Below are 26,815 nucleotides of genomic sequence, written 5' to 3' on the forward strand. Positions count from 1 at the left end.
ATTACAAAGCACGTGCACTTCCTATGTGGCTTTAAGTGCACTCTTCTCTTGTGGATTACATTATATTTCATGAATACATAAGATCATAATAAACATATGTGGCCTAATCAATAATAATGAGAGTCTAGCCAATTTTATGGTGCTCCACTTCTTTCAATATATGGTGGAAACAGGAAAGAAAAACAATTACAACAATTTCAACATAGTGTGCACTTGCAAATTGATTACTCTGATTATTTGCAGTAGACAAAATTACCCCTCTCAGTCATGTTAAGATCAAGACTAGACTTGCCCCTTGGTTTACAGACCAACTAAGAATAACAAAGCTCTTGTGTAGAACCGCAGAGCGAAAATGGCGCAAAAGTAAAAATCTAACCGACCGCAAAATATATAAAAAACGACACCACGGATAAATTACTGAAATAAAGTCTGCAAAAAAATCTTTTCTTATTGACCGGATAAACAAGGCAGAAAATTCCTCTAAGGAACTTTAGCAAATTTTGAAGGAATTTACAATTCCTAGCATTCAGCCGTCAATCCTTAACTCCCAAGTTTGGACTGATTTCCTTTCCAAATTTTTTGAGGGAAAAATTATAGCCATCCATCACTCCTTCTCTTCCCAATATAATAGCATTCCTTCCAAAGATGTGCCTTGCACATCCCTTGACCCTCCCCATATTCTGAACAAATCTGTCAAATGTGACACCTAGTCAGTTACAACTGTCATGCAGAAGATAACATTTGGCTCTCCCACTGACCTTGTTCCTCCAAAATGTTTCTAAACTATTGCTCCGGTATTATTGGAAAGCCTAAATGATCTACTTAATAAGTCGCTCTCAGAGGTGGATTTCCCCATAATATGTAAAGCTGCCAGAGTGAGACGGATTTTGAAGAAGCCGACGGCCGATCCAAAACTTCTTCTAAACTATGGTCCAATCTCTCTACCGCCCTACTTTGGAAAATGTTGGAATCCCTCATTAAACAACAGCTTGTTGACCATCTTGGGAGCCATGGACTTTTAGACCCTTCACAGTCCGGTTTCAGGGCGGCGCATAGTACAGAGACAGCACTGGTTGAGGTTGTTGATAACATCAGACTGGCCTTAGATAAACATCAGTCAGTCATCCTCGTCCTGCTCGACCTGTCCGCCGCCTTTGACACCATCTCCCACAGCATTTTAGAACATCGGCTCTGGGAGATAGGTGTCAGAGGAAATGCCCTTAAATGGTTCCAAAGCTATCTATCTGACCGTGTAACAACTGTCCAGATGGGCAATCGCATTTCATGTGAGAGACAGGTCGAGATGGGGGTACCACAGGGCTCTATTATTATTATTATTATTATTATTAACGAATTTTGTACCGCGCACGGTTACCCAGAGGCATCCCAGCGCTTATAGAGAATCAGAGCAAGCTGCCTGTGTGGAGCAGAACAGATCTGGAATTATTCTGGAAATAGATAAGTTTTAAGATGTTTCCGGAACCTGAGCAGGTTTGGTTCAGAGCGTAGTGAGAGTGGGAGGGAGTTCCAGGCGTGTGCAGTATGGATAGAAAAGCTCCTGCCACCTGAACGGGCTCTCCTAATTCTCTTTATCTGAAGGAGGTGTTTATTATCGGAGTGTAAGGCTCTGGTGGGCTTATAGGGCCGAACCATGTCCTTCAGAATAGCAGGTCCTTTCCCCTGAATGCTCTTGTGAGCAATACAGAGGGCCTTGAAGGTCACTCTCTCTTTGACCGGGAGCCAATGGAGTGCCTTTAGAGCGGGCCTGGCTGATTGCCTGGCCGGAACGTTCCGCAGCAGCCTGGCTGCCGCGTTCTGCACTTGTTGCAGGATTTTGAACATTGCTTCCGGTGCTCCAAGAAAGAGTGCATTACTGTAGTCCAGGCGTGAGATGATTAGACCTTGGACTAACAGCTTCCGGGAGAGTTCAGGTAAGAGGGGGAGAACCTTACGGGCCGATCGGAGCAGTCCATAACACACGCCAGCGATCTTCTTGGCGTGTGTCCTAAAGGACAGATCAGGGTCCAGCCAGACCCCCAGGCTCTTGATCTCCTTCTTTGGGTCAGGCGGGGTGCCCATACAGTTGGGCCAGCTGCTCGGCGAGAGGGCAAAACTTGAGTGACCCAAGATCATCAGCTCAGTTTTTGAGCCGTTCAATTTGAGCGATGACCTGGTCATCCAGTCAAACACCTCTCTTAGGCATGAATGGAGCGTTTCAGGCTGTTTCTCCAGCTGTGGCAAACCCACCACTAGCTGAGTGTCATCCGCATAGCTTATGGTCTTAAAGCCAAACGGAGACACCACACCCTCCAGGGGTGCCATATACACGTTAAATAACGTGGGGCTCAGGGATGAGCCCTGAGGCACCCCACAGTGAAGTGGAAGGGGAGGAGATTTCGCATTGCCTTCCCAAACCTCGAAGGTACGCCCCTCCAGAAAAGAGGCTAGCCATTCCAGGGCCGCTCCTGTGACACCTGACTCTGCTAGGCGTTGTGTCAACACTCCATGGTTGACAGTATCAAAGGCTGCACTTAGGTCCAGGAGGATCACTGCCACTGACCCCCCTGTATCCAAAGTGCTTCTGGCCTCCTCTACAACTGCTAGCAGAGCCGTGTCGGTTCCATGACCCGGTCGGAATCCCGTCTGGGAGTCCCTCAACCGACCATTCTCCTTGAGAAAGTTGGACAGTTGGCAGTTAACCAGTTTCTCGGCAACCTTACTAATCCCTGGTAGCAAGGAGATGGGCCTGAAATTGGCTAAGTTCTGTGGATCTAAGCCAGGCTTCTTCAGAAGCGCTTTAACGACTGCGCTCTTCCAGTCCGGCGGTACCGTGCCATGAGCGAAGGAGAGATTGACCAAATCGGTCAAAGGCTCTCCTATCGATGGGGCAGCCTGCTTTAAATACCGCATTGGGACTGGGTCTCGAGGCGAGCCACTCTTCAAGCTCCCGAGGACCTTCAGTACTTCGCCTGAGGTTACGGGGCCAAAAGACGTCAATAGATTTTCCGACATGCTTAAGTCCTCAGACGGGGTCGGGGTTCCCATCACCGGGGGGAGAGAACTAATAATGGTGTCAATTTTATCTTTGAAGTAAGTGGCCAATTCCAGACATTTTTCCTGTGGTCTGTCGTGAACAAGAATGGGATCCGGTGGTTTAAGAAGCTCCTTCATCACTAGAAAGGCTTCCCTGGATGAGGACGCAGCATGATTCACTCTCTCCCCAAAAAAGGAGGCCTTTGCAGCGCGTATAGCAAGTTTATACGTCCTTAATTCCCTACGGTATTTTTCCCTGCTCTCTGTCTTGAGCCCAACATTTTTTAACCTTTACATGACCCCACTGGCTAAGGTGATCAGAGCCTATGGATTTGATTTCATATCATACGCAGATGACATGCAGATCCTGATCACCTTATGCCCGGACCCTACTGAAACCAAGCAGTGTTTCAAAACTGTATGTCTCACGATGATAACTAGATGAGATCCAACCACCTCCAATTGAATGGTGGTAAGTCAAAGATTATTCTCTTTGGCAAGGCTCAGGAACATTGGGGTCATGACTGGTGGACATCCAATCTAGGCCCCTGCCCAACCTCCAAGGAAATGGTTTGTAACCTTGGTTTTTACATGGACAATCAACTGCCTGTGAAAAGCCAAATAAACCATTGTCATCAGCACTTGCTTTGGTGTAATGCGTAGCTTGCGGAAGGTTTTCAAATGGATTGCCATTGAGGCTAGGAAACCATTAATCCATGGATTAATTACTAACAGAATGGACTATGGAAATGCCCTATTGCTCTCAATAAATGTAAACCTTATAAACAGGCTCCAGATTTTGCAGATCACCGCCGCTAGGTGAGTCCTACACCTTCCGCACAGATCTTCCTCTGCCCCTGTTTAAGAGCTCTACACTGGCTTCCAGCGAAAAAAAGAATTATTTTTAAAACCCTCCGTTTGACACATTAGCACATATTCGGAAATTGCCCAAGATACTGGTAAAAAAACTATGTTGGTATCAGCCATGTAGGGTGCTTAGATCTAGTAATGACTCACTGCTTTCCCCTTAGAATCCACACCTCTAGAAAAGGTGGCAGATCTTTTTCCTTTCTCGCACCGGCACCCTGGAAGAAAATGCCCTAAACCTTACGAACCATCCCTGATCATAGCTGCTTTCCCAACAAGTTGAAGTCATGGCTATTCGATAACTAACCCAGCATTCTTATCGGAGCCGTCTGCAAGCGGCATGAGACTCTTGGAGTGATGTGTGCGCTATTTAAATGTCCCTGACTTGACTTGACTCTTCTGTTCACTTTTCCATTTATTCTTCAACCCCCTTACTCTTAAAAAAGTACATTTGTCGCTTAAGGTTTACAGGCGACATGTGTTGACCTATCTTCCTGCAAATGATATCAACAAGAGACAAGATTGATGAAAAAAGTATGTCTCCAAAATATTTACCGTTCAACATAATTATTAGGACACAGCATTGAGATATGAAGTATGTCTATTTCCACAAGACATTCATACATCTCATAACAAAGCTTGCAATATTATAAAAATGAATACATTATTAAAGTGGTTGGTTTGAGCATTGTTTTTTGTTAAAAAATACATTGATAATTGAAGAGTAAATTGAAGAGCTCATTTCTTACTCGTATGGGATGTCAGGATTACCTTGGTGGATAGTTGCATTTTGTTCTGTGCCAGGGTGTCAGCAAGAGTAGATGGGGGTGAGGCTGGGCCAGGAGCATGGAGCTCTAATGCACAAAAAGCGATTTTTCTCAGAAATGCTTGTTGTCAACCAGCATATGGACTTCAACATTTGTAGTCTCAAAGCAAGAGGGTAGTATTGTGATAGTTCATAATTCAAATGCAATGAATAGTCATCATATAAAATGTAATTCATTAATATTTGGGGTTGGAAATCTATGCCTGAGTACAAATATAAATACAATGCAATCAATAGGTCATAGAAGCTGCAAACTAGGTCGTTATCAACATATATTTCTTCATTTATGCTATGTTGCAGTACCTGCCGCTATTGGTTTTATTTTGCTCCCCATATTTGTGCACATTTCTGGATAACCCATATCCTGAGAGAATAAAGTTTTTCTCGTTTTTTCGTGTTTCTCATTTTGATTACCCATAGTGCCTGTTTTGGTGGATCCGATGATTTCAATTTTGTAAGATCAAAGATTTAGCTATTAGTGAAGCATTAAACACAAATCGTTTTTGTCGCACCGTTAAAGTAATGTTAGAAATCACAAATAAAATTACCATAGGATTGGGGTCTATGCTGCATTCGAGTTGTTGACTAATCAACTGAAAGACCCTGGTCCACTACACAGTCAATTTCAGGCAGGAGAAACACATATCGAACAAGTCCCCTCTTGAATGATTGCATCTAGGACAATCTGATGATGTTTCTGGAAACAATTTGTGCAATTTAGCGGGGGGTATAGTATAATTGCCATTTTGAGAAGAATTCCATTAGTTTATCATTTGCCCTGCAAATGGCCTTGGTGGATCATTGATTATAGTCCTGCCATTCGGTTGCCTCTATAGGACAGGCTGTAGTCTCCTTGTATTTTTAGAGGGGCATTCAGGACTATGTAATCATATATATTTGTTGCTGCGAGATATGGTACCAGTTTCTGATTCCCGCCATTTGTTTGATGTCCATATTTAACAACAAGGGGTGGTGATGGACAGAGTTTCTGAATTAAGCAGAATACTCTCACCCAGTCAAGAGATCAGGGCTAGATCCAACACCGTTTTTTAGCTCACTGCACCATCCCAGTTCAGAACCTGGCTATATGCAAATTAGTCTGTTCCTGTCCCAGTGCATGATGGGAACAGGGCAAACCAAACTACCAAGCCAATTCTTACACTGGGAAGGAAACAAGCTTCCGGGGACCGGTTTCTGGCATTTCAGCCGTCGTCGGCCCGGCTTGCTTGAATCCTGATGGTGCAATGAGCAAGGGACTCACATCTGAGTATACCCTTCCACGCTTAGGGTGGACAAAATATTTAACAACAAGGGGTGGTGATGGACAGAGTTTCTGAATTAAGCAGAATACTCTCACCCAGTCAAGAGATTAGGGCTAGATCCAACACCGTTTTTTAGCTCACTGCACCATCCCAGTTCAGAACCTGGCTATATGCAAATTAGTCTGTTCCTGTCCCAGTGCATGATGGGAACAGGGCAAACCAAACTACCAAGCCAATTCTTACACTGGGAAGGAAACAAGCTTCCGGGGACCGGTTTCTGGCATTTCAGCCGTCGCCGGCCCGGCTTGCTTGAATCCTGATGGTGCAATGAGCAAGAGACTCACATCTGAGTATACCTTTCCACGCTTAGGGTGGACAAAATATTTAACAACAAGGGGTGGTGATGGACAGAGTTTCTGAATTAAGCAGAATACTCTCAGCCAGTCAAGAGATCAGGGCTAGATCCAACACCGTTTTTTAGCTCACTGCACCATCCCAGTTCAGAACCTGGATATATGCAAATTAGTCTGTTCCTGTCCCAGTGCATGATGGGAACAGGGCAAACCAAACTACCAAGCCAATTCTTACACTGGGAAGGAAACAAGCTTCCGGGGACCGGTTTCTGGCATTTCAGCCGTCGTCGGCCCGGCTTGCTTGAATCCTGATGGTGCAATGAGCAAGGGACTCACATCTGAGTATACCCTTCCACGCTTATGGGAACAGGGCATTTGTTTGATGTCCAGCACATAGTTGACAGCTTCGGAAAGTGGTCCTGCTGGGAGTTGCAATTTCTGAACTAGGCTTGAGATTTTGAGATAGGAAAATATTAGGGTCAAGACTTCTTCTATTTTATCCTGTCTAATTTGTCCCCAAGATTTCATTTCAACTTATATTACTAAATCTTGAATTTGATAGATACCCAGCCTTTCCCAGTTCTTCAATGTCTGTGTCTCCATTGCAACTCCTTGTTTCCTACAGGATAGCAGTTTAGTTTCTGGGTGTTAAGGTGTGAATTGATACTTCTCTTTCAATCGATTGAGTCCATCATGGATTATGCGGGGAGTCTTGTATCAGTAGCATTTGGTTAGCTTAGGGATTGTAATAAAAGATTTTAGATCTGCATTTTTTTCTAATAGCATTTGATGTAGATAGAAGTTAGGGCCATAATCTTGTGCTGATAATGCGTCTCTCCACCAGTCCAAGAGAGCGGTTTAGGAATGTTTTTGTATATGAGGTAGCCCTAGACCTCCTTCTTTAGGTCTCAATTGCAATGTTGTTAATTTTGTCCGTGGTTTCTTCCCTCTCCAAATACATTTCCGAACTAATGGCCTAGTTCAGTGAAATAAGTGTAAGGAATTTTGATAAGAACATTTGAGAAAACAAAAATGAATAATGGAAGTACCATCATTTTTATCAGTGCCACTCTTCCAATTATAGATATAGGTAAATTATGCCATCTATTTAGGATCTTGGGATCTTTATTAAACATTGTAATATAGTTATTTATTTCTTTATTAATTTCCAAGGTTTTATATAGCACTGCTGTGGAATTTTAGTTTGCGAAATGAACATCATCTGTGCCATATTGTCATCCATGTACAAAATGCACGGCAACTATCTTAGGTACCATGGTCTCCCTGTTCACGATCGATCGCCAGCGCGCTCCCCTGACCCTGCAAGCATACCCTGCACACCCTGGCTGCCCCCGCTCTCACATGCACAAGTCATAAACCCTCTCCTTCCGCATGACTCTGTCCTTGGGAGCTGCACCCGCGCCTGACCAACACCTCCTTTCCTTTCATGAATGCCTCTCCTTTGATGACCCCTTCCCCAGAGTCCGATTGTCCACACAGGTCCGAGGCCATCGCCTAGCTGGGAGATACAGTTCATTGCCCCCTATTGTATGGAGTCACTCCTCTTCAAAGGACCCTCTATTGATCATGGCCTCCCCACCCCCTGGGATACGATCAGGCGCACACATCCTAAGAATCGGTGGAACACTCAGCTGCGCGATAAACCCCCTCCTATTATCTGCAGGGTGAGGACCTCTATTGTGGATGCATGTGGGGGTGGGTCTGACACGAGGATTACGGGGATGTCTTTTTATAAGTTCAAAGAGTTTTTATACAATAAAGAATGTTCACATGTCATAAACCAGGGTATAAGAGGCCAGGCCTCAGAGAGGCTGTTAGAGCACCTCGAGACGATACCTTGTTGTCTGATCTGATGTGTTCTGCTCCGTCGGAATAAAACTTCTGTTTCCTGCCTTCCAGTCTCCAGCGCCTGCCTCTTTGTTTGATAACTTGAATGGTATAGAGGCGGTTAGCGCCGGGCAACTTTGAAAAAGGCCATCAGCCCTACCCTTTTTCTACAATTGGCCTCCCAAAGCGTGGGGCCCATCAGCGACACGTGGATCCAGTGGGAGAGGTCCCGACGACAGAGTGAATGACTGCAAAGATCGGGAGAGCTCGTGTCCGATAGACCCTCGTCTGACAGCCGATCATCCGAACTTCACTAGTTCTGAACTGACCTCTCTCTCGAGTGATCTACGGTCCTGACTGGGAACCATCAGGAGTGCCGCGAACATCACGAAGAATAGAGGACGATCGGGCGCTGGATCCGGAAGACAGGAAACTGTCCATGCGGTCCGGGTAAGGTCGTGTAAATGCGACAAAAGTATGAAATGATTGTTTGATTTGGATAATACTAGTATTACTCTTTTGTTGATTCTTCTGGAGATTCACCGTCTGCAAACGGAGAAACAACAGGCTCTCTCTTTGCAAGCAGTGAAGGATAGGTAACGCAGACTTTTGTCCCCGTTGTAATCCGTCGTGCCTATCTTCCTCCCCCACTGTTTTCCCGAACTGTTGTTCGCGGATTGTTGTCTGGAGATTCTCTGTCTGCAAACAGGGAAGAACAAGGTCTCTCTTTGCAGGTAGAGAAAAAGTAGGTAACGCAAACTTTTAACCCGTCGTGCCTACTTATTCTCCCCATTCATTGTTTGATTGACCGAACATTGATTGTTCGGTATTGGTTCTTTTGAGGTATTCACCGCCTGCAAACAACGGAGAATAGAAATATTCTGTCTAGTCTTTGCCCGCCGAGATAAGATGGGTAGTGCAGACCTTTGTCCCCGTTTTAACCCGTCATGCCTATCTTCTCCCCACTGATTGGTAGCCTGTTTAGCCCGGACCGCTTATTAGAGATGAACCATCCAGCTCCACTGGAAGGCACCCCTAATAAGGACATGTTCATTAAGCATGGACTAGTCGCTATAGCTTATAACAAGTTATGGCATAAATATACAAAGAAGAACCCCGAAAGTCAGTGGCCACTGATAGGTTCCTTTGATAATCATAAAATAGAAACATTAGAAACAGCGCTCCAGAAAAATAAGACTACGCCCACCATGCTCGACAGTATCGGCATGTGGCGCAAAGAAACGGAACAACGAAAGAAAAGAGAAGAAGCAAAAATAGGGAAAGAATTACGGAAGGCTGCCCACCTAGCCGCTAAGCAACTAGAAGAAGAAATAAAAGAAAGAAAGGAAGCTACACAAAAGCAAGAATCAGGATTAACAGGCCAATGCCCTGTTAGGACCCCCTCTACGCTCTACCCTGAGCTGCCCTCCAAACAACGGGCGAACGATGAGTTACTGCTAGGTCCTCCAATCATCTACATGCCCCCTCCATATGCCCCCTGCCAACCTCTGATACAGCACCTACCAGCTCCAAATACAAGCGAGAGCGACCTTAGTGCTAGTGCCCCGGCCCTTGCGGCCTCTGCATCGGCTGCAATAGTAACAGCACCAGATGACCCCGAGGCTAGCAAGCAACCACCAACCAGACCAAATAGATTGAGCAAAGATGAGCGGGATGGGATTGACAAGATAGTGAAGACACTAGTAGAACGGAAGGAGAGCGAAGAATACACGATGGATATGCACAATTCACATGCCGGTAGCCACAGACGGCATTTCATTTTACGATTCAGCTACCACACCCTGAACGCATATGAGGATAGGTATCAGAATAAGGGCCCCGCTAAATTGACAACTTTATATAGAAAGGTCGATGTTGGGGATGGGACTGAACACGATGTGACGGACCTCTTCATGCAAACGCTTGAAGTCTTCCGCCACCTCACTGAACAGAAACCAGAAGTCAAGATTACGGTCCCTGAAGCGACCGGGTCCTCATTAGAAGTAGCCAACACTATGATGCCTATCAGAGAGGCGGCCCCTTACAGGATTCCGCCACGTGGCCAGGGAACAAACGACGATATTAACCACACAGATGCCAAGGGGAGGGTTGTGTACAATTGGGTTTACCAACCATGGGACCGACAAGATATCTTAACCTTTAGACAAACTCTGCCCGATTTAAGAAAGAACCCGACAGCATTCTATACCGAATTAGGCACAGCCTTGGGTTCGACAGTAATGACTTTAGCGTACATTGACTTGTTTTTCGGGTTATGTCTGCCGGCTGACGTGTGGAAGCAAATCCGGAAGGCTGACCACACAGATCTGTTCGGACATACCTTGAAGCAACTCGGTGAGCTAGATAGACAGCGAGAGCCCGGAAGGAAACCTGTAAAAGACGTACTGGAACTCCCAGACAAAATAGTTCAGAAGCTAAAAACATTAATCCCAGAGAAAAAGGTAGATTGGTCGATAGTCACGGCTTGCCGTCAGAAACCCCAGGAAGACGTATCGGAATACTTCTCCCGATTTGAGACGGTGTTCTCCGACTACAGTGGTCAAGACATGACCACCGCCACCGGACAACACCTGTTTGTACAAAATTATGTAAAGGGTCTATCACAAGAGGTCTCCCAAAAGTTACAGACGAGCGAAAGTAGTTGGGGGGCCTCCAAACCCGCAGCTATCCTTCAGATGGCTCAGTATTACGAACATCAAAAGAATGAGAGTGATAGGGCATCCGAGAGAAAGAAGAAAGATTTGAAAGAAAGGGTGATGATAGCCCAGATACAAGGGGTAGCGGTCGGAAGAGAACCCCACAGGGGGAACTACCAATCAACCACCCCTAGAAATCCACCTCCCAAAGACAACACCCCAACACCCCACATCGGACGTAGAGACATTAGCGAGGACCAGTGTGCCTTCTGCAAAGGATTCGGCCACTGGAAATCCCAGTGTCCGGTTCTGTCAGAAATGAACAGAAATAGGGACCCCAAGGACGTAGCGGGTGGACCGAGAAATAGGGGGCAGGGACGAGGGTACACAAATGACACCAACAACAACAGACCAGGGAGGTCGAACACGTTTGACAGCCCCCGACAGAACCAGTATCAACTATCCGACAGCGAGAATGCCCCCGACTTTGCATAGGACTGCCAGGGGCAAGGGAGGGATCCAGTCGAGCTCTGTGTTGACCAGCAAGGTCCTTACGTCACCGCTAAGGTCCTGGGTACAAACAGCCTGATTCATGAACGGGCTGTTTTGCGAGGCTCAAATAGCGAATCATAAGGAATCGCTATTTGAGACTCGCAAAACGGTATTCATGTAAGAATCGCAATAGTAATTGCGATTCCCACTGATTCCAAAAGGCCCATAGGAATGCATGGGGAGTCATTCCTCATTTGCGATTAGCAATTAGCTAATCCCAAATGAGATTGCGAGTACAAGGGTGCCAGGGGTGTCCAAAGGACACCCTGTAGCACCCCTGCATGGAAATTAACACAGGTGTTGCACACACACATGTCCAAAGGACATGTGTGTGTGTAACGTGCAACTCAGAAAAATGCATTTAAATGCATTTTTCTGAGTTTTCGCAATTTACCGCGAGGTTTGACCTCGCGGTAAATTGCGGGCCGAAATTGCGATTTCGCAATTGTAAAATGGATGATGAATTACATTTAAGGAATCTCAAATAGAGATTCCTTAAATGTAAATCCTCGCAAATATGCGAATTAGCAAATAGCGACTTTTGCATTTGGGATGTTGAATCCCAAATGCAAAAATCGCACTCGCAAAGGGCCAGATTCTCAGAATCTGGCCCTTTGCGAGCCGATTCGGCCTTGATGAATAAGGCTGTAAGTCTCCATTTTTGGTAGACACTGGGGCGACACGTAGTGTGTTATCGAAACGACTGATTCCAAGGGCACCCTTGTCTGGCTCACACATTACATCGATAGGTTTCGATGGGACGCCCTCCACTAACCCCCTGTCCGTACCTATCTCCTTTGACCTAGAAAACAACCTCACTGACACAACATTTTTGCTCTCCTCCAACTCCCCTGACGCCATTATGGGCATTGATTTACTAAAGCATTTTCGAGCTACCATTAGGTGTTCCCCAGATGGAGTCCGAGTCATCCTGTACGACAACCCGAGCATGTTCAAATCCTGCCCAGCACGACACATGTACTCCATAACTGATGCTGACCTGTCCTTGCTCGACACCCTGCCCCCGTACCTATGGGCCAAAAATGACTCTGATGTGGGACGAATGATGATTGACCCTATACACATAACGGTAAGACAAGACGCAATACTCCCGAAACTCCCACAGTATCGGATATCGCCCGAGGGCGAGAAGGCACTGGTAGCGATCATTCAGTCCCTGGTAGATGCAGGAGTGGTCGAGGAAGTGGTTAGCAATGTCTGCAACAGCCCTATCCTACCCATTGTTAAGAAGCAAGGCGAAGGAGATGAGAAAGCGTACCGCTTCATCATCGACCTGCGAGAGATTAACAAAGTGGTTGTACCCCAATACCCCGTAGTCTCAGACATCACCACCATTCTGACCCTCATCCCGTCCACTGCCACCACCTTCACTGTTATTGATCTCAAGAATGCGTTTTTCTCTATCCCCATCCATCCAGACAGCCGTTATCTCTTCGGCTTCACCCTAAAATCCCGCTCGTACCGATTTTGTAGAGCTCCCCAGGGGTACACTGAAAGTCCCAGTATTTACAGCCAGGCCCTTAAAAGACAGCTGGACGCCGTCCAGCTACCAGATGGAGTGGTGTTGATCCAATATGTCGATTATATCCTTTTGGCGGCCGACACCACCCCACTTGCAATCACAGCCACTGTCCAACTCCTTCACTTTCTCGCAGAAAATGGCCACAAAGTCTCCAAAAAGAAATTACAGTTCTGCCAACCACAAGTGACATACCTAGGCCATCTCCTGTCCAAAGAAGGGAGGAAACTTACGCCCGATCGAATCCAAACCATCCTAGCTATCCCCATCCCAAAAACACAAAAGCAAGTCCGCTCTTTGGTTGGCCTTACCTCTTTTTGCAGACAACGGTTACCAAATTTCAGCCTCATTATAAAACCCCTACTTGCCTTGTTGACCAAAAATGCCCCCTTCCCGCTCCCTTGGACCCCTGAGTGTCAAGCATCCTTTAAGGAGTTAAGGGATGCCCTCTGTTCAGCACCCGTCCTGGGGATTACTCCAAGTCCTTTTCCCTCTTCACCCACGAAAGGGAGGGGTGCGCATTGTCGGTCCTAACTCAGTCTATTTGTCCCAAGCAGCGCCCTTGTGCCTACTTCTCTGCCACTCTTGATCCTGTAGCCAGAGCTTTGCCTGCCTGCCTTCGAGCAGTAGCTGCCGCTGCTGTCTCTATCCGTCAGAGCGAGGGAATTGTACTTTCAAACTCCCTCACCGTGTTAGTACCCCATGCGGTTGACACCCTTTTGAACCAAACCAAGACTCAACACCTGACTAGCGCACGACTGACAGGGTACGAATTGACGCTACTTGCACCCCACATCACACTAAAGAGATGTACGACTTTGAATCCTGCCACACTGTTGCCCCTGCCTGAAGATGACCCCGACGTGCCTCCCATACACGACTGTGCGACCCTCACGGACGAACAAACTAGGAGTAGAGTTGACCTCCGAGACACTGCCTTCACAGACCCCGATGGAGAGCTATGGGTAGACGGCTCATGCATCAAACTCCCAGATGGCACCACTTCAGCTGCCTATGCGGTAACGACAGCCCGAACAGTAGTTGAGACAGCCCGCATCACACAACGATCTGCACAGGCGGCAGAACTGATAGCCCTCACACGAGCATGCATCATAGCAACAGGAACCACCGCGAACATATACACAGACAGTCAGTATGCCTTCGGGGTGGTTCACCATTTTGGGCTCCTGTGGAGGGAAAGGGGATTCCTGACGTCCCACGGCACACCCATCCTTCACGGAGATCTGGTTTCTGCCCTGATTGAAGCAGTTCTCCTCCCCAAACGATTAGCAGTGATCAAATGCCAGGCACACAAGAAGGTGACAGACTTAGTCGGACAAGGGAACGCACTGGCCGACATCACTGCACGAACCACAGCTGAGAATAGGGCGGTGACACGCATGTATGTGACCAGGTCACAAGCAGAGAAATGGACTGACGCAAGGGAAATGATTAGAGACATCCAGTCAGCCAGCACCCCTCACGAACTGACCGAGTGGGCGCGGGTGGGTTTGAAGGACGATGAGGGCTGCTGGCGGACAAAAGATGCAAACAGATGGCTGCTGCCTGACTCATACCTGATCCCGATACTGACTATGGCACATTCCCCCGCACACATAGGATCTGCACCCATGATCGAACTCATTTACAAAGTCTGGCACAACGACAAAATCCCCGACTCAGCCAAACGCCTAGTCCAGCAGTGCCTTATCTGCTTGCAACACGACCCCGGGAAAGGAACTGTGGTACCCCGGGGAGGGTTTGGGATCCCCGATCACCCCTTTGAGGTCCTCCAGATGGATTACATCCAGCTGGAGAGATGCCAAGGCTTGAAGTATGTACTAGTCATTGTATGTGCCTTCAGCAAATGGGTAGAGGCCTATCCAACCCGTGACAACACTGCCATGACTACTGCCAAAGTACTACTGAAAGAGTTTTTCCCTCGCTATGGCCTTTGTCGAATTTTATGGAGCGACAATGGCCCCCACTTCATAGCTGAGGTTATCCAACTAATCTTGAAAGGGTTAGGGGTGAAGCAGAGATTTCATGCAGTCTTCCACCCCCAGTCCGCCGGTTTGGTGGAGCGACATAATGCCACATTGAAGCTGAAACTGTCAAAAATAGTAGCCACCACTGGACTTAAGTGGCCAGATGCCCTCCCACTGGCATTGCTATCGATGCGCTCCACTCCCACCAAACACCATTTGACCCCCTACGAGGTTGTATTCGGGCGACCGATGAACCTCTGGACTGCCCCCAAACCGACCTCCATTCATGACGTCCCGGACGTCCTGCTGTCTGATTATTTGTGCAAGTTAACTAAAACGTTGTCTGTAATTCATCAACAGGTGCAGCAGGCCATCCCCGATGCTTCCAGGGGCCCAGGCCACGACATCCAACCGGGGGACTACGTATTAGTCCGAAACTTTCAACGGGCCAAGAGTCTGAAACCCCGGTGGACGGGCCCCTGGCAAGTGCTGATCACCACCCGGACGGCGCTTCGAGTGGAGGGGAAGCGGCACTGGCTGCACGCACACCACTGCAGGAAGGTCTCCTCGACCCTGGCCACGACAGATAACGTCGACACCCAAGAAGAGCTCCTGAACAAAGACCGGCCAGCACTGGACTGTTATCCCGATACCGAGGCACTTGAACTTGCAAAATTCCCTGATCCCACTGTGCCATCCAGAGAAGGGTATTTCCTGCGTCGAAAGGAGGGAGCTTCGGCTAAGTAGGCCACAGACTAAGTTAACTCTCAGAACGGTGACCTAAGCACAACTAAGGGTTACCCGGAGAGAAGCTAAACGAAAGTCTGTGGTTCTGCCCATTACCGAGCACCTTGAAGATGATGGAAGCGCCAGATAAGAAGATGATGGAAGCGCCAGATAAGAAGATGATGGAAGCAACCGGAAATACCCACTATAGAAACCCAAAGACTGACAATTTGCACAAATCAAAGACAATTGCCCTCTTCATTGTCTTCCTCTTCTGCCTCCTCCTCATGACCTCCTTCTGGATTCTGGAGGAAAGCACACCCGCTCATCAGGCATTGCTGCCCACTGCAGAACCGACCCCCATGAAAGAACATCACCTGATCTCCCTGTCGCCTCAGCTCCGAGAAAGGCGCAGGGAATTCTGGAACAATTCCTTCGTGCAACTGTTGCACCAACACAACCTTGCTGCAAATGCCACGAACTGCTGGATCTGCGGGTTGCTCCCGCATGCTACTGGACACTCCATCCCCTTCATCCCTTCTCCCTTCTCAGTTCACGGCTCCTGCCTCGCCTGGCTGATCCTCATGCAAGAGAGCCACAAGGACAACGCCTCTTCCGGCCAGACAGTATCACACTTCTACTATGGGTTTTGGCTGAACAAAACCGGAAGGACCTCTGCTCCCCTGTGTCCTGTGTCCTCGGGTGCCGCCTTCCTTATGAACATCCCAGCCAAAGAACGTGTTGAAGTGCAAGTGCTCCACAATCCAGCTAGACCCACCTTCTCTCATCTGCAGAAACAAACTGCCGCCACACTGACTGTGGCCCTGTCCGTTATCAATGTCACAGGTCTTGTGTGCCTCGAAGGCCGGGGAACGCAGCTAGTGGGACACAGTACCTGCCGCATCACCAAAACATTGGATTCAGTTGACCCCCCTTCCTTTGTTGCTTCTCCGAATATGTACATTGTTTGTGGCACCAAAGCTTACACCTGGCTCCCGAAAGGCTGGAGAGGCACTTGCTACATCGCTTTCGTCCTCCCCCCCACGTATGTAGCCCCTGCTGACCATCACCGGCAGAGGCGCGCAAGTAACATTGGACAAACCGACTCCACTGGAGCACAGTTCCTGGATGCAGCAAAGGGACTTGTTCCTCTGTGGGGTCCGATGGCAAACAGCCGCGCCATCCGACATCCGACCCAGGCAATAGAAACCACCATCAACATCACAGCTGGCGCCCTCGCCAACAACACGGCTGAGCTTCAGGCGGTCCGCCTTGTGACTCTTCAAAATCGCCTGGTTCTAGACATTGTTCTAGCCGATCGTGGAGGAGCATGCCGCATCATCGGGTCTAGCTGTTGCACCTACGTGCCAGATAACTCGCCCTCAGTCTACAAGGCAATTGAGCACCTCCATAGACTTTCCTCAGAAGTTCATCAAGAACAAGAAGGATGGTCGTTTGGGAGCTGGTTTTGGGACACTCTGAAGGGCTGGGGATGGATGTTGTTTACATTCATATTGATACCGATTGTGATACTATGTGGGTGTTGCCTAGGTATACAATGCTTGCCATCTTTATGTGCGCTCATTTCTAACTGCATGTGCCCCAAGACTTTGGACTTCCGAACTGAGCACATGAGTCCCCTCCACGAGGTAGAAGTACGTGGCCTTATGGGGATAGACCCGAATTGACAAGTTGGCGAGACATGTTAAAAGGGAGGACTGTGGAATTTTAGTTTGCGAAATGAACATCATCTGCGCCATTATGTCATCCATGTACAAAATGCACGGCAACTATCTTAGGTACCATGGTCTCCCTGTTCACGATCGATCGCCAGCGCGCTCCCCTGACCCTGCAAGCATCCCCTGCACACCCTGGCTGCCCCCGCTCTCACATGCACAAGTCATAAACCCTCTCCTTCCTCATGACTCTGTCCCTGGGAGCTGCACCGCGCCTGACCAGCACCTCCTTTCCTTTCATGAATGCCTCTCCTTTGATGACCCCTTCCCCCGAGTCCGATTGTCCACACAGGTCCGAGGCCATCGCCTAGCTGGGAGATACAGTTTATTGCCCCCTATTGTATGGAGTCACTCCTCTTCAAAGGACCCTCTATTGATCATGGCCTCCCCACCCCCTGGGATACGATCAGGCGCACACATCCTAAGAATCGGCGGAACACTCAGCTGCGCGATAAACCCCCTCCTATTATCTGCAGGGTGAGGACCTCTATTGTGGATGCATGTGGGGGTGGGTCTGACACGAGGATTACGGGGATGTCTTTTTATAAGTTCAAAGAGTTTTTATACAATAAAGAATGTTCACATGTCATAAACCAGGGTATAAGAGGCCAGGCCTCAGAGAGGTTGTTAGAGCACCTCGAGACGATACCTTGTTGTCTGATCTGATGTGTTCTGCTCCGTCGGAATAAAACTTCTGTTTCCTGCCTTCTAGTCTCCAGCGCCTGCCTCTTTGTTTGATAACTTGAATGGTATAGAGGCGGTTAGCGCCGGGCAACTTTGAAAAAGGCCATCAGCCCTACCCTTTTTCTACACTGCTGGACCCGAGAGTATCAGAGCGCTTTACAAGGAAGGTGAAAAACAAACAATGTGGTAGAGTAAAATACAAGCAAGAAAGCATTACATTGTGATAGTGAGTTCAAACATGCCTAATGCGGCAGAGAAGCATGGAAACATAAATTAAAATGTATATAAATAAAGATGGAAAGGAGAGAGAGGGAAGTGAAGTGAGGGTGAGAAAGAGTAGGAAGGAGTATAGAGGAGGAGGGAAGGGAGTGCATAATAAGAGAGAGAGGAGTGACCAGGGATGGTATCGTAATACTAAGTATCACGATACTTCGAACATGTATAGTGTCAGTGACATTAGATACCCCAGTATTTGTTGAGAAGCAGTATTTTAAGTTCTTTTTTGAAGAGATGGTAGGAAGGGTTGCAGCGGATGTCCTTTGGGAGGGAGTTCCAGATTGTGGGAGCGTTACCAGAGAACGCACAGGATTGGGTTTTATAACATTTAAGTCTGGGTGGGATCAGGACAAGTGAGTTTGTGCTTCTCAGGGATCTGGAACAATCTGCTTTCTGACGTTTTGTTGCAAGGTAGGAAGGGGTGTTTTGGTGGAGAGCTTTGTGAGTGATGCAGGCAATTTTGTATGTGGATCTCCCTTCTATTGGTAGCCACTTGAGATATTTGAGGATGGGGGAGATGTGATCAAATTTTCTGCAATCAGGGATGAGTCTAGCAGCAAGGTTGAGGACAGAGTTAATTGGGGCAAGATGGATTTTAGGGGTGCCAGCCAAAGTGGCGTTGTCATAGTCGATCCTGGAGAGTACCAGTGATTGGACAACGAGTCTGAAATCTTCTGCTGGAATAAAAGGTTTGAGTTTTTTGAGGTGGAGAAGGGTGAAAAGGGTGCTTTTGGATGCATTTTTAATGTGGGGGATGAGTTTGAGATTTTGGTCAATACTGATGCCAAGGGGCTTAACAGTATTAGAGGTGGAGAGAGGGCAGTTTAGTGCTTTGGTGCCAGAGTTGGATGGGAAGAGGATTGTTTTTGGGGGAGAAAATTATGATTTCTGTTTTTTTTGGGGTTTAGTTTGAGATGGTTCAGATGGAACCAGGTTTGAATTTTATTCAGTGTCTCATTTAGGTGAAGGATGTCTTTGTGAGATTTGATCTTGTAGTATAATTGGGTGTCATCAGCATAGAGATGGTAACTGATATTAGAGTGTTTGAGGATGAGGGTGAGTGGTTCCATGAACAGATTGAATAGGGTAGGGGAGAGGATGGAACCTTGAGGTACGCCAAGTGAAACAGGTTGAGGTTTGGAGAGGAAATGGCTAAGTTTTATTTGTTGAGATCTGTTTTGTAGGAATGTGGAGAACAATATGAGTACCGTGCCTTCAAAACCGAATCGATCTTTGAGAGTGCTGAGAAGGGTGGGGTGGTGGACAGTATCAAATGCAGCTGAGAGGTCGAGAAGGATAAGTATCGAGGATTCTCCTTTGTCAAGGGAACGATGAATATCATCCATGATATTAAGTATATCAGTTTCTGTACTGCATCCCTTTCTAAAGCCGGACTGGAAGACATCAAGGAGGTTGAATGAGACAATATGTTTCTCTAGTTGCATTAGGACACATTTTTCGAGGGCTTTGGAGAGGAAGGGAAGGTTAGAGATGGGACGAAGGTTGTTTGGATCATTGGGGTCAGCTGTGGTGTTTTTGGGAATGCGCGTAATTTGGCCAAGTTTAAGGGAGGCAGGAACACTAATTTACTAAGGTTACTAATCCAGGGACTCATCATCTCACGTCTGGATTTTAGCAACGCGCTGTTCCTGAGGGCTCCAGAAACAACCCTAAATAAACTGCAGCAAGTGCAAAATGCTGCTGCCAGGCTCTTGACGGATCTTCCCAGGCGTCAATCTGCTCGCCCTGCGCTCAAGGCGCTTCACTGGCTCCCTGTCAGAGAGAGGGTGAACTTTAAAGCACTCTGTATGGCCCATAAAATCTTGCAGGAGAAACGGCCACCTATCCTACGGGAGATGGTTCAACCCTATAAGGCCCCTCGGGCCTTGCGCTCGGATCACCAACATTTGCTGCAAGTGGCGAGAGTAAGGAAGGTCAGGACTGGCGGCAGGAGATTTTCCATAAATGTGGCAACTTTGTGGAACTCCCTTCCGTTACACCTACGCTCTGAAACGAATACCTTATGGTTTCGCAAACCTTTAAAGACCCACTTGTTCCCTGCCTAATGCTCGTGTCTCTTGGTATGGTGTGTCTCTCTGGAAGAGCGCGGAGATGCCTAAGGGTAACCAGGCGCGATATAAAACTCATTAATATTATTAATAATAATAATAATAATAATAGCACAGCCTGTGGAAAGAGAGGAGTTGATAATTGTAGTCCATATAGGGGCAATGGCAGATTTGAGTTCTTGAGCTAGTGTGGCGGGGAGAGGATCTTTGGAGTGTGCAGAAGGTTTAAGTTTGACAATGATATTAGTGATCAAAGATTCAGATACTGGACTGAAATCGTTCCAAGAGGCATTGTTTTTAGCGGGGGAGTTTGTTATATGAAAGGTATTATGCAGGAGTAGATCAGGTAGGGAATCAGAGGTATCGGGCGAAGTGGAAGAAGTGATCGATGTAGACTTATGAGTATTTGGAAGAGTGTATAGGGTAGTGGTAGGTTGGGGTGAGAGAGGGAAGGAAGAGAAGGATAGTTTGATCATGTTGATTTTGTTCGTAAAGAAGCTAGCAATTTCTTTGCATTTGTCGGTGGAGGCTAATATTTTAGGAGGGCCAGTGGATGTTTGTTTTTTTACAATATTGAAACTTTCTCTAGGGCGGTTTCTGGCTTGATCCAGTTGAGATCGTAGAAAGGAGGCTTTTTCGTTAAATATGTGTTTTTTGTACTGGGCTCGAGCAGTTCTAAGGATAGTCAGATTGTCCACGTTTGGGTGGGATCTCCAGACCCGTTCAGAATGTCTAAGTGACCGTCTTTCATTATTTAGTTCGGAATTGAATCAGGTCTTAGAGGGTATATTTTTTTGTTGTTTGAGTTTGATAGGAGCAATTTTGTCTAGGGCTTCAATAATAGAGTTGTTATGATGGTTGGCTAGGTCATTTGTGCTGTCAGAGAGAGGTGGTAAATCTAAGTGAGCCTTAATTGTTGTTTTGAGTTCGCCGGGAGGAATAAGGTGAAGGTTGGGTGTGGATTTTTTGGATAGTATATTGGTGGGGGCTGGGCGAGAGGTAGTTTTGGTCAAGGTGAAAAGGATGAGGTAGTGGTCAGACCAGTCAACCGGAAAAATATTTGTGAGGGAGGCTAGATAGTTGTTTGTTATGATGGCATCAAGGGTGGCACCTTTGTTATGAGTGGGAGAAAGGCAGATTGTATGATAACATCAGTCAATTTGTCCGTAAAGGAGATGCTGTTACCTGGGGGGTGGTAGATGATGTGTAACCGGGTAGTGGGGGAGTCAGGTATGGTGAGATTGGCACAGAGGTATTCAAAGGATAAAGGGTCTTGAAGATTGACTAGTGAGATGTTAAGTTCGGCTTTGAAAATTAGGGCAAGTCCACCGCCTGTTTGATCGATTCTGTCTTTTCTGATGATCTCATTACCAGAGGGGATAAGCATGTCGAGGATGGGGGTGGAGTGGGGGTGAGCCATGTTTCAGTTAGGACAGCAATATCAATGTCTTAACTGAGAATAGTTTCAGCAATCTCCGTAGCGTGACTGGAGGCAGATCTACAGTTTATCAACATGCAGCAGAAGGGGGTGGGGACTGGTGGTGGAGAGGGGGGACAAATGGGGATCTGTTTAAGTAGTTGAGGAGGTCTGGGGGAGAAGGGAGGAAGGGGGGGATTGCTTGTTCCTAAAAGAACTGGCATAGACGACAGATGCGTCGGGTAGGAGGTGGATCGGCAGTTCGTCATCATGCAACATAGGGTAGTGGGGCTCAGGTGATTGAGAGGGGGGCAAGGGGGATAGCTATAAGTTGTTGGGGAGGTCTGAGTGAGGAAGGAGGAAAGGGGAGACTTCTGTTTCCTAAGAGAACTGGGATAGAAGATTTATGACTGAGGGGTAAATTGTACGACGGTGGGGGTGGATAGATAGTTAAATTTGAGGGAGTTTTAGCTTTAGAGGGTGGAGATGGAGAAATAGTTAGACTAGAGGAAGTTTTAGCTTCAGAGGTTTTTGGTTGAGTACCAGTTTGTGATTCAGTGGAGTTGTGTGGAGTCACGATAGTGCGAAAAGCAGTGTAAAAATATTTGAGACCTAAATACGTAGATAACGAATAGGTTTATGGGTTGCCACCCGACTCTAAAGGACCTGTGGAAGAATCTGGTTGTGACACTTAAATAGTAGAATCTCAAATTTACTGTCATTCATTTTATACCCCCCCCAGCTTCGAGAATGTTTCAATGGTGTCAAATGTTTGTTTAATATTTGCCGTTTCAGCCGCAAAAAAGGGGATTACATCGTCCGCAAATATTTTCGATTAAGGTGCCCCTGTTATTGGAGTTTGATTAAGGAATTTTTGCTAATGGCTCAATATACATGACAAATAAAACCGCCAACATAGGAAATCCTTGCCGGGTTCCCCTCTGAATCTCCACTGTACCAGCAGTATATGCAATAATAAATATTTTCGCCTGCACCCTGTTGTATAATTTTGTTAGTAAGTCCACTATAACTTGGGAGAAATTACATTTTTTATCAGGACTGAAAAGAGAACATTCTAGTTGACCTTGTAAAAAGCTGTTTTAGTGTTGATCATGATAATTGCCGCTTTCTTGGTATTATTTGAGAAAAAGTAGATAGCCTGTGTTAAGAAGTTTGTATTGTTGTTGAGCGATCTTTCTGTTAAAAAAACAGATTGGATCTTGTGAGCCAAATTTTGAGCCACTAAGGGAAATCTTTCTGCCCTTATTTTCATGAGAATTTTATAGTAGTTTTTTAAAAGACTAATGGGCCGATAAGATCCTGCTATATCTGAGACTTCCCCTTCTTTACAAAGCTGACTACCACTGCTTTATCAAAAGTCTTGGGGATATTGGAACCTTTCAAGATTGCATGGTATAACAAAAGCAATAGATTACTTAACTCTGACAAAAAGGTTTTATAAAATTCAATGGATATTCCATCGATGCCACAAGCTTTGCCACTAGGTATATTTTACAGTCGCATTGATTTCTGTTTCTGATATTGGTGCTACCAGTTGTGCTTTGTGCGTGGGAATTAAATATGGTAGCGTGATTGTATTCAGGAAATTATCAAATTCTTCTAGTGATTTGGGTGTTGGAGCTGTTTATAGTCTTTCATAATGTGAGAAAATGACCTTATTAATCTTGTCAGCCTGGTGGACATTTTGACCTTTTGCATTTCAAAGATGGACTTAACATTGGCATTATTACGATTTTTCTTTTACGGACCAAGCTAAAAATGTGCCTGCATGCTCACTTTCCTCATACCAATTTTGGAGGCAAGTTTTTGGATTTACTATATCTTGATGTTTATAAAAATTCCTAATATTTACTCTGGTCTATTTTAGATTGAGTGCCATTATTTCGGAATGGAATCAAAGATTGATTTGACTTGCATCATTGAAATTATGTTGAAGCTGTCTATCTAATTCTTTCTTCTCTTTGATGATTCTGGCTATATGTGAAATTGCCTCCCCTCTGATATAAGCCCTGCCGGAATCCCTCACTGAAAGGTGAGGAAGATCCCAAATTTCTGATAACAAACTCAGCGAGTAATGACTGAATTTTTTTACTCGAGCCCTGGTCAGTTAACAGGATTCTATCTAATGTCCATCTGGGTTGCTCCCTTGGATCGATTTTTGCCTTGATCTCAACTACTGGGACCGAATGGTCGGAAAAGGGATTAGGAATGATGCAAGAATCAAATTTTTCGCACTTGTAGGAAATTAAGTAAAAGTAAATTCTGGATGCTGTGTTATAGTTTTGGGAAAGACACATGAATTCCTTACTAGCGGGATGCCGAGACCGCCATGGATCAACTAGTGCGAAGTACCGCATCATACAATTCAAGTATCTGGCAGTTAACAGTTTATTTTCAGATTTGTTCTTTCAGGAAGTGTCTAGACCTAAATTCTGAATGAAATTGAAATCCCCTCCAATGATAAAGGCTCCTTGTAGAGGGACTAAGAGTTTAGCCATTTTTTCCAATGCTGGAGTTTCATCATGTATGGGGTCAAAATGGCTGTTTAAATGGACTGTTTCTTCCCCCAGTTTCAGATTCCCCATCACCCATCTGGCAAGGGGATCACTCATAGTTTCAAGGGCTTTCCCTAGATAATGACAGGTGTTAAGAATTGCAAACCCCCTAATGGCGGCATCAGCCAAGGACAAAAGGGCCTGTTTTATAAATGTTGCCATTTTGTTAAGAGGATACTTTAAAAAATCTTAGTTTATTGAAGAAGAATAACATGAGGTTAATTTACCATTAACCAATGAAGTGTGGCTCTTACTTTTGTTGAATTATTGCCCCCATTCAAATTACATGAAACAATATGTAACACCTCTCATTCAGCCATTCATATCAGCTATTATTATCTGACGTCTTTCCATTATATATATATATTGTATTTCTTATTCTATTTAGAAGGTAGGTTCCATTATTTTTAACCCTATGTTTGTGGGAATTGCAACTAATTTGATCTTTGATTGTTATTTTCTTTTCTTCTTACTACCACCCATCCGAGAGTGCCCACTCCCTTTTTCCCTCCCAGCGAGTTGGGCCTTTGCCCCCCATAGACCCTTTCCCCCCGGGCCCTTAATCTCACCTCGTGTCACCCCTTATCCCTACCATTGTACCTTGACATGTTACTAACAGCTCCCCGCAGAGAAGGCAGCCAAAAGAGCAGATTAGCAGGTAATGGGGGATGTCATTGCTAGATTATACCAAGATGGATAGGCATACCTGACACGTTATGATCCTGCATGATTTTTAAGCATGGGCTGAAAATTCGTTTCGCTCGCGGAATTTGCGGATTTTCCGCGATTTCGCGAATCTCGCGAAATCGCTGTAAAATCCGCGAATCAGCGGGACAAATTTTCAGCCAAGCTCTTACAGGGTTACAGGAGCAGGTGCAAAAGTTGAAGCTACATTTTTGTAACCTTTAACAAAAGGGTTACAAAGAAATTAACTTCAACTTGGGCACCTGCTGCTGTAAGCCTGTAAGTGCTTCCTGGCGCCTCGTTGCCTACTTGCAACTATTCTCTGACCCTGCTCTGACCCTTGAAGCAGGGACGGGGAATAGTTACAAGTAGGCAATGAGGCGCCTGTCACGAAAATTAAACCTCAACAGGAAGCACTGACAGATATAAAAACAAGCATTTGCAATGCAATAGGTCTCGCATTAGGAATGTTTGAGCAATTGGTCTTGTAAATGACAATTTTTTTTTATTTATGTGTTGGTTTTGAAAATAGCTAAATTAATAGCTTTGTCATTTACAATGCCAATAGTTATAACTTTCGCAAATGTGACACCTATAGCATTTGTAATGCAACATGTTTTGTATTTACATGACTTAGATGTATTGATATTACAAATTACAATGGCTTTTAATTTTTAAATATTTATTACTGAAGTTTTTAAATCATAATGGCAATAGCTTAAACTTTTGTAAACAACTTTTGTGAAGATTATGTTCAGTGTATTTTATTATGACGAATATCCAAGAACAGAAGTGAAATATTAACATATTTTTGTGACATTTGTAATAAAGCTTGAAACATTGAGAGAACATATTTGAACCAGTTGTTGTTGAATGGTTGTGGTGATGCTGAGTGGTGCTGTGGTGGTGCTGAGTGATACTGGGATGGTGCTGAGTGATGCTGTGGTGGTGCTGAGTGGTGCTGTGGTGGTGCTGAGTGATGCTGTAGTGGTGCTGAGTGATGCTGTGGTGGCGTTGAGTGGTGCTGTGGTGGTGCTGAGTGATGCTGTGGTGGTGCTGAGTGATGCTGTGGTGGTGCTGAGTGATGCTGTGATGGTGCTGAGTGGTGCTGTGGTGGTGCTGAGTGATGCTGTGGTGGTGCTGAGTGATGCTGTGGTGGTGCTGAGTGGTGCTGTGGTGGTGCTGAGTGATAATGTGGTGGTGCTGAGTGATGCTGTGGTGGTGCTGAGTGGTGCTGTGGTGGTGCTGAGTGATAATGTGGTGGTACTGAGTGATAATGTGGTGGTGCTGAGTGATGCTGGGGTAGCGCTGAGTGATGATGTGGTGATGCAGAGGGCAGAAAGGCACAAAAAGCAGTCTAACAAAGGGCAGAAAAACAAGGGAAAAACTAGTCTAACAGAGGGCAGAAGGGCACAAAAAACAGTCTAACAGAGGACAGAAGGGCAGAAAAACAGGGGAAAAACGAGTCTAACAGGGGGCAGAAAGGCGCAAAAACGAGTCTAACAGAGGGCAGAAGGGCACAAAAAACGAGTCTAACAGAGGGCAGAAGGGCAGAAAAACAAAGGAATAACAGAGGGCAGAAGGGCACAAAAAAAGAGTCTAACAGAGGGCAAAAAAAAGGGAAAAATTAGTCTAACAGAGGGTAGAAGGGCACAAAAAACAGTCTAACAGAGGATAGAAGGGCAGAAAAACAGGGGAAAAACGAGTCTAACAGGGAGCAG

The 26,815-nt window shown here is 46.0% G+C and overlaps 2 protein-coding genes across 2 annotated transcripts in view; both read left to right on the top strand.

Annotated features, from left to right (window-relative positions):
- The window catches only part of LOC147706711 (solute carrier family 22 member 7-like), a 306,523-nt gene that overhangs the window by 54,005 nt on the left and 225,703 nt on the right, over nt 1–26,815 (top strand). The gene's annotated exons all lie outside the window — the stretch shown is intronic.
- On the top strand, nt 15,784–17,340 carry LOC147706712 (uncharacterized). Its single transcript, XM_086925852.1, has one exon. The coding sequence runs from the start codon at nt 15,784–15,786 to the stop codon at nt 17,338–17,340; it is 1,557 nt and encodes a 518-aa protein (XP_086781978.1).

Source organism: Lissotriton vulgaris, chromosome 6, assembly GCF_964263255.1.
Source record: "Lissotriton vulgaris chromosome 6, aLisVul1.2, whole genome shotgun sequence".
NCBI classification, from domain to species: Eukaryota; Metazoa; Chordata; class Amphibia; order Caudata; family Salamandridae; genus Lissotriton; species Lissotriton vulgaris.

Excerpts from the sequence above, each read along its gene's own strand:
- LOC147706712 (XM_086925852.1), top strand. The coding sequence starts at position 15,784 with ATGATGGAAGCGCCAGATAAGAAGATGATGGAAGCGCCAGATAAGAAG.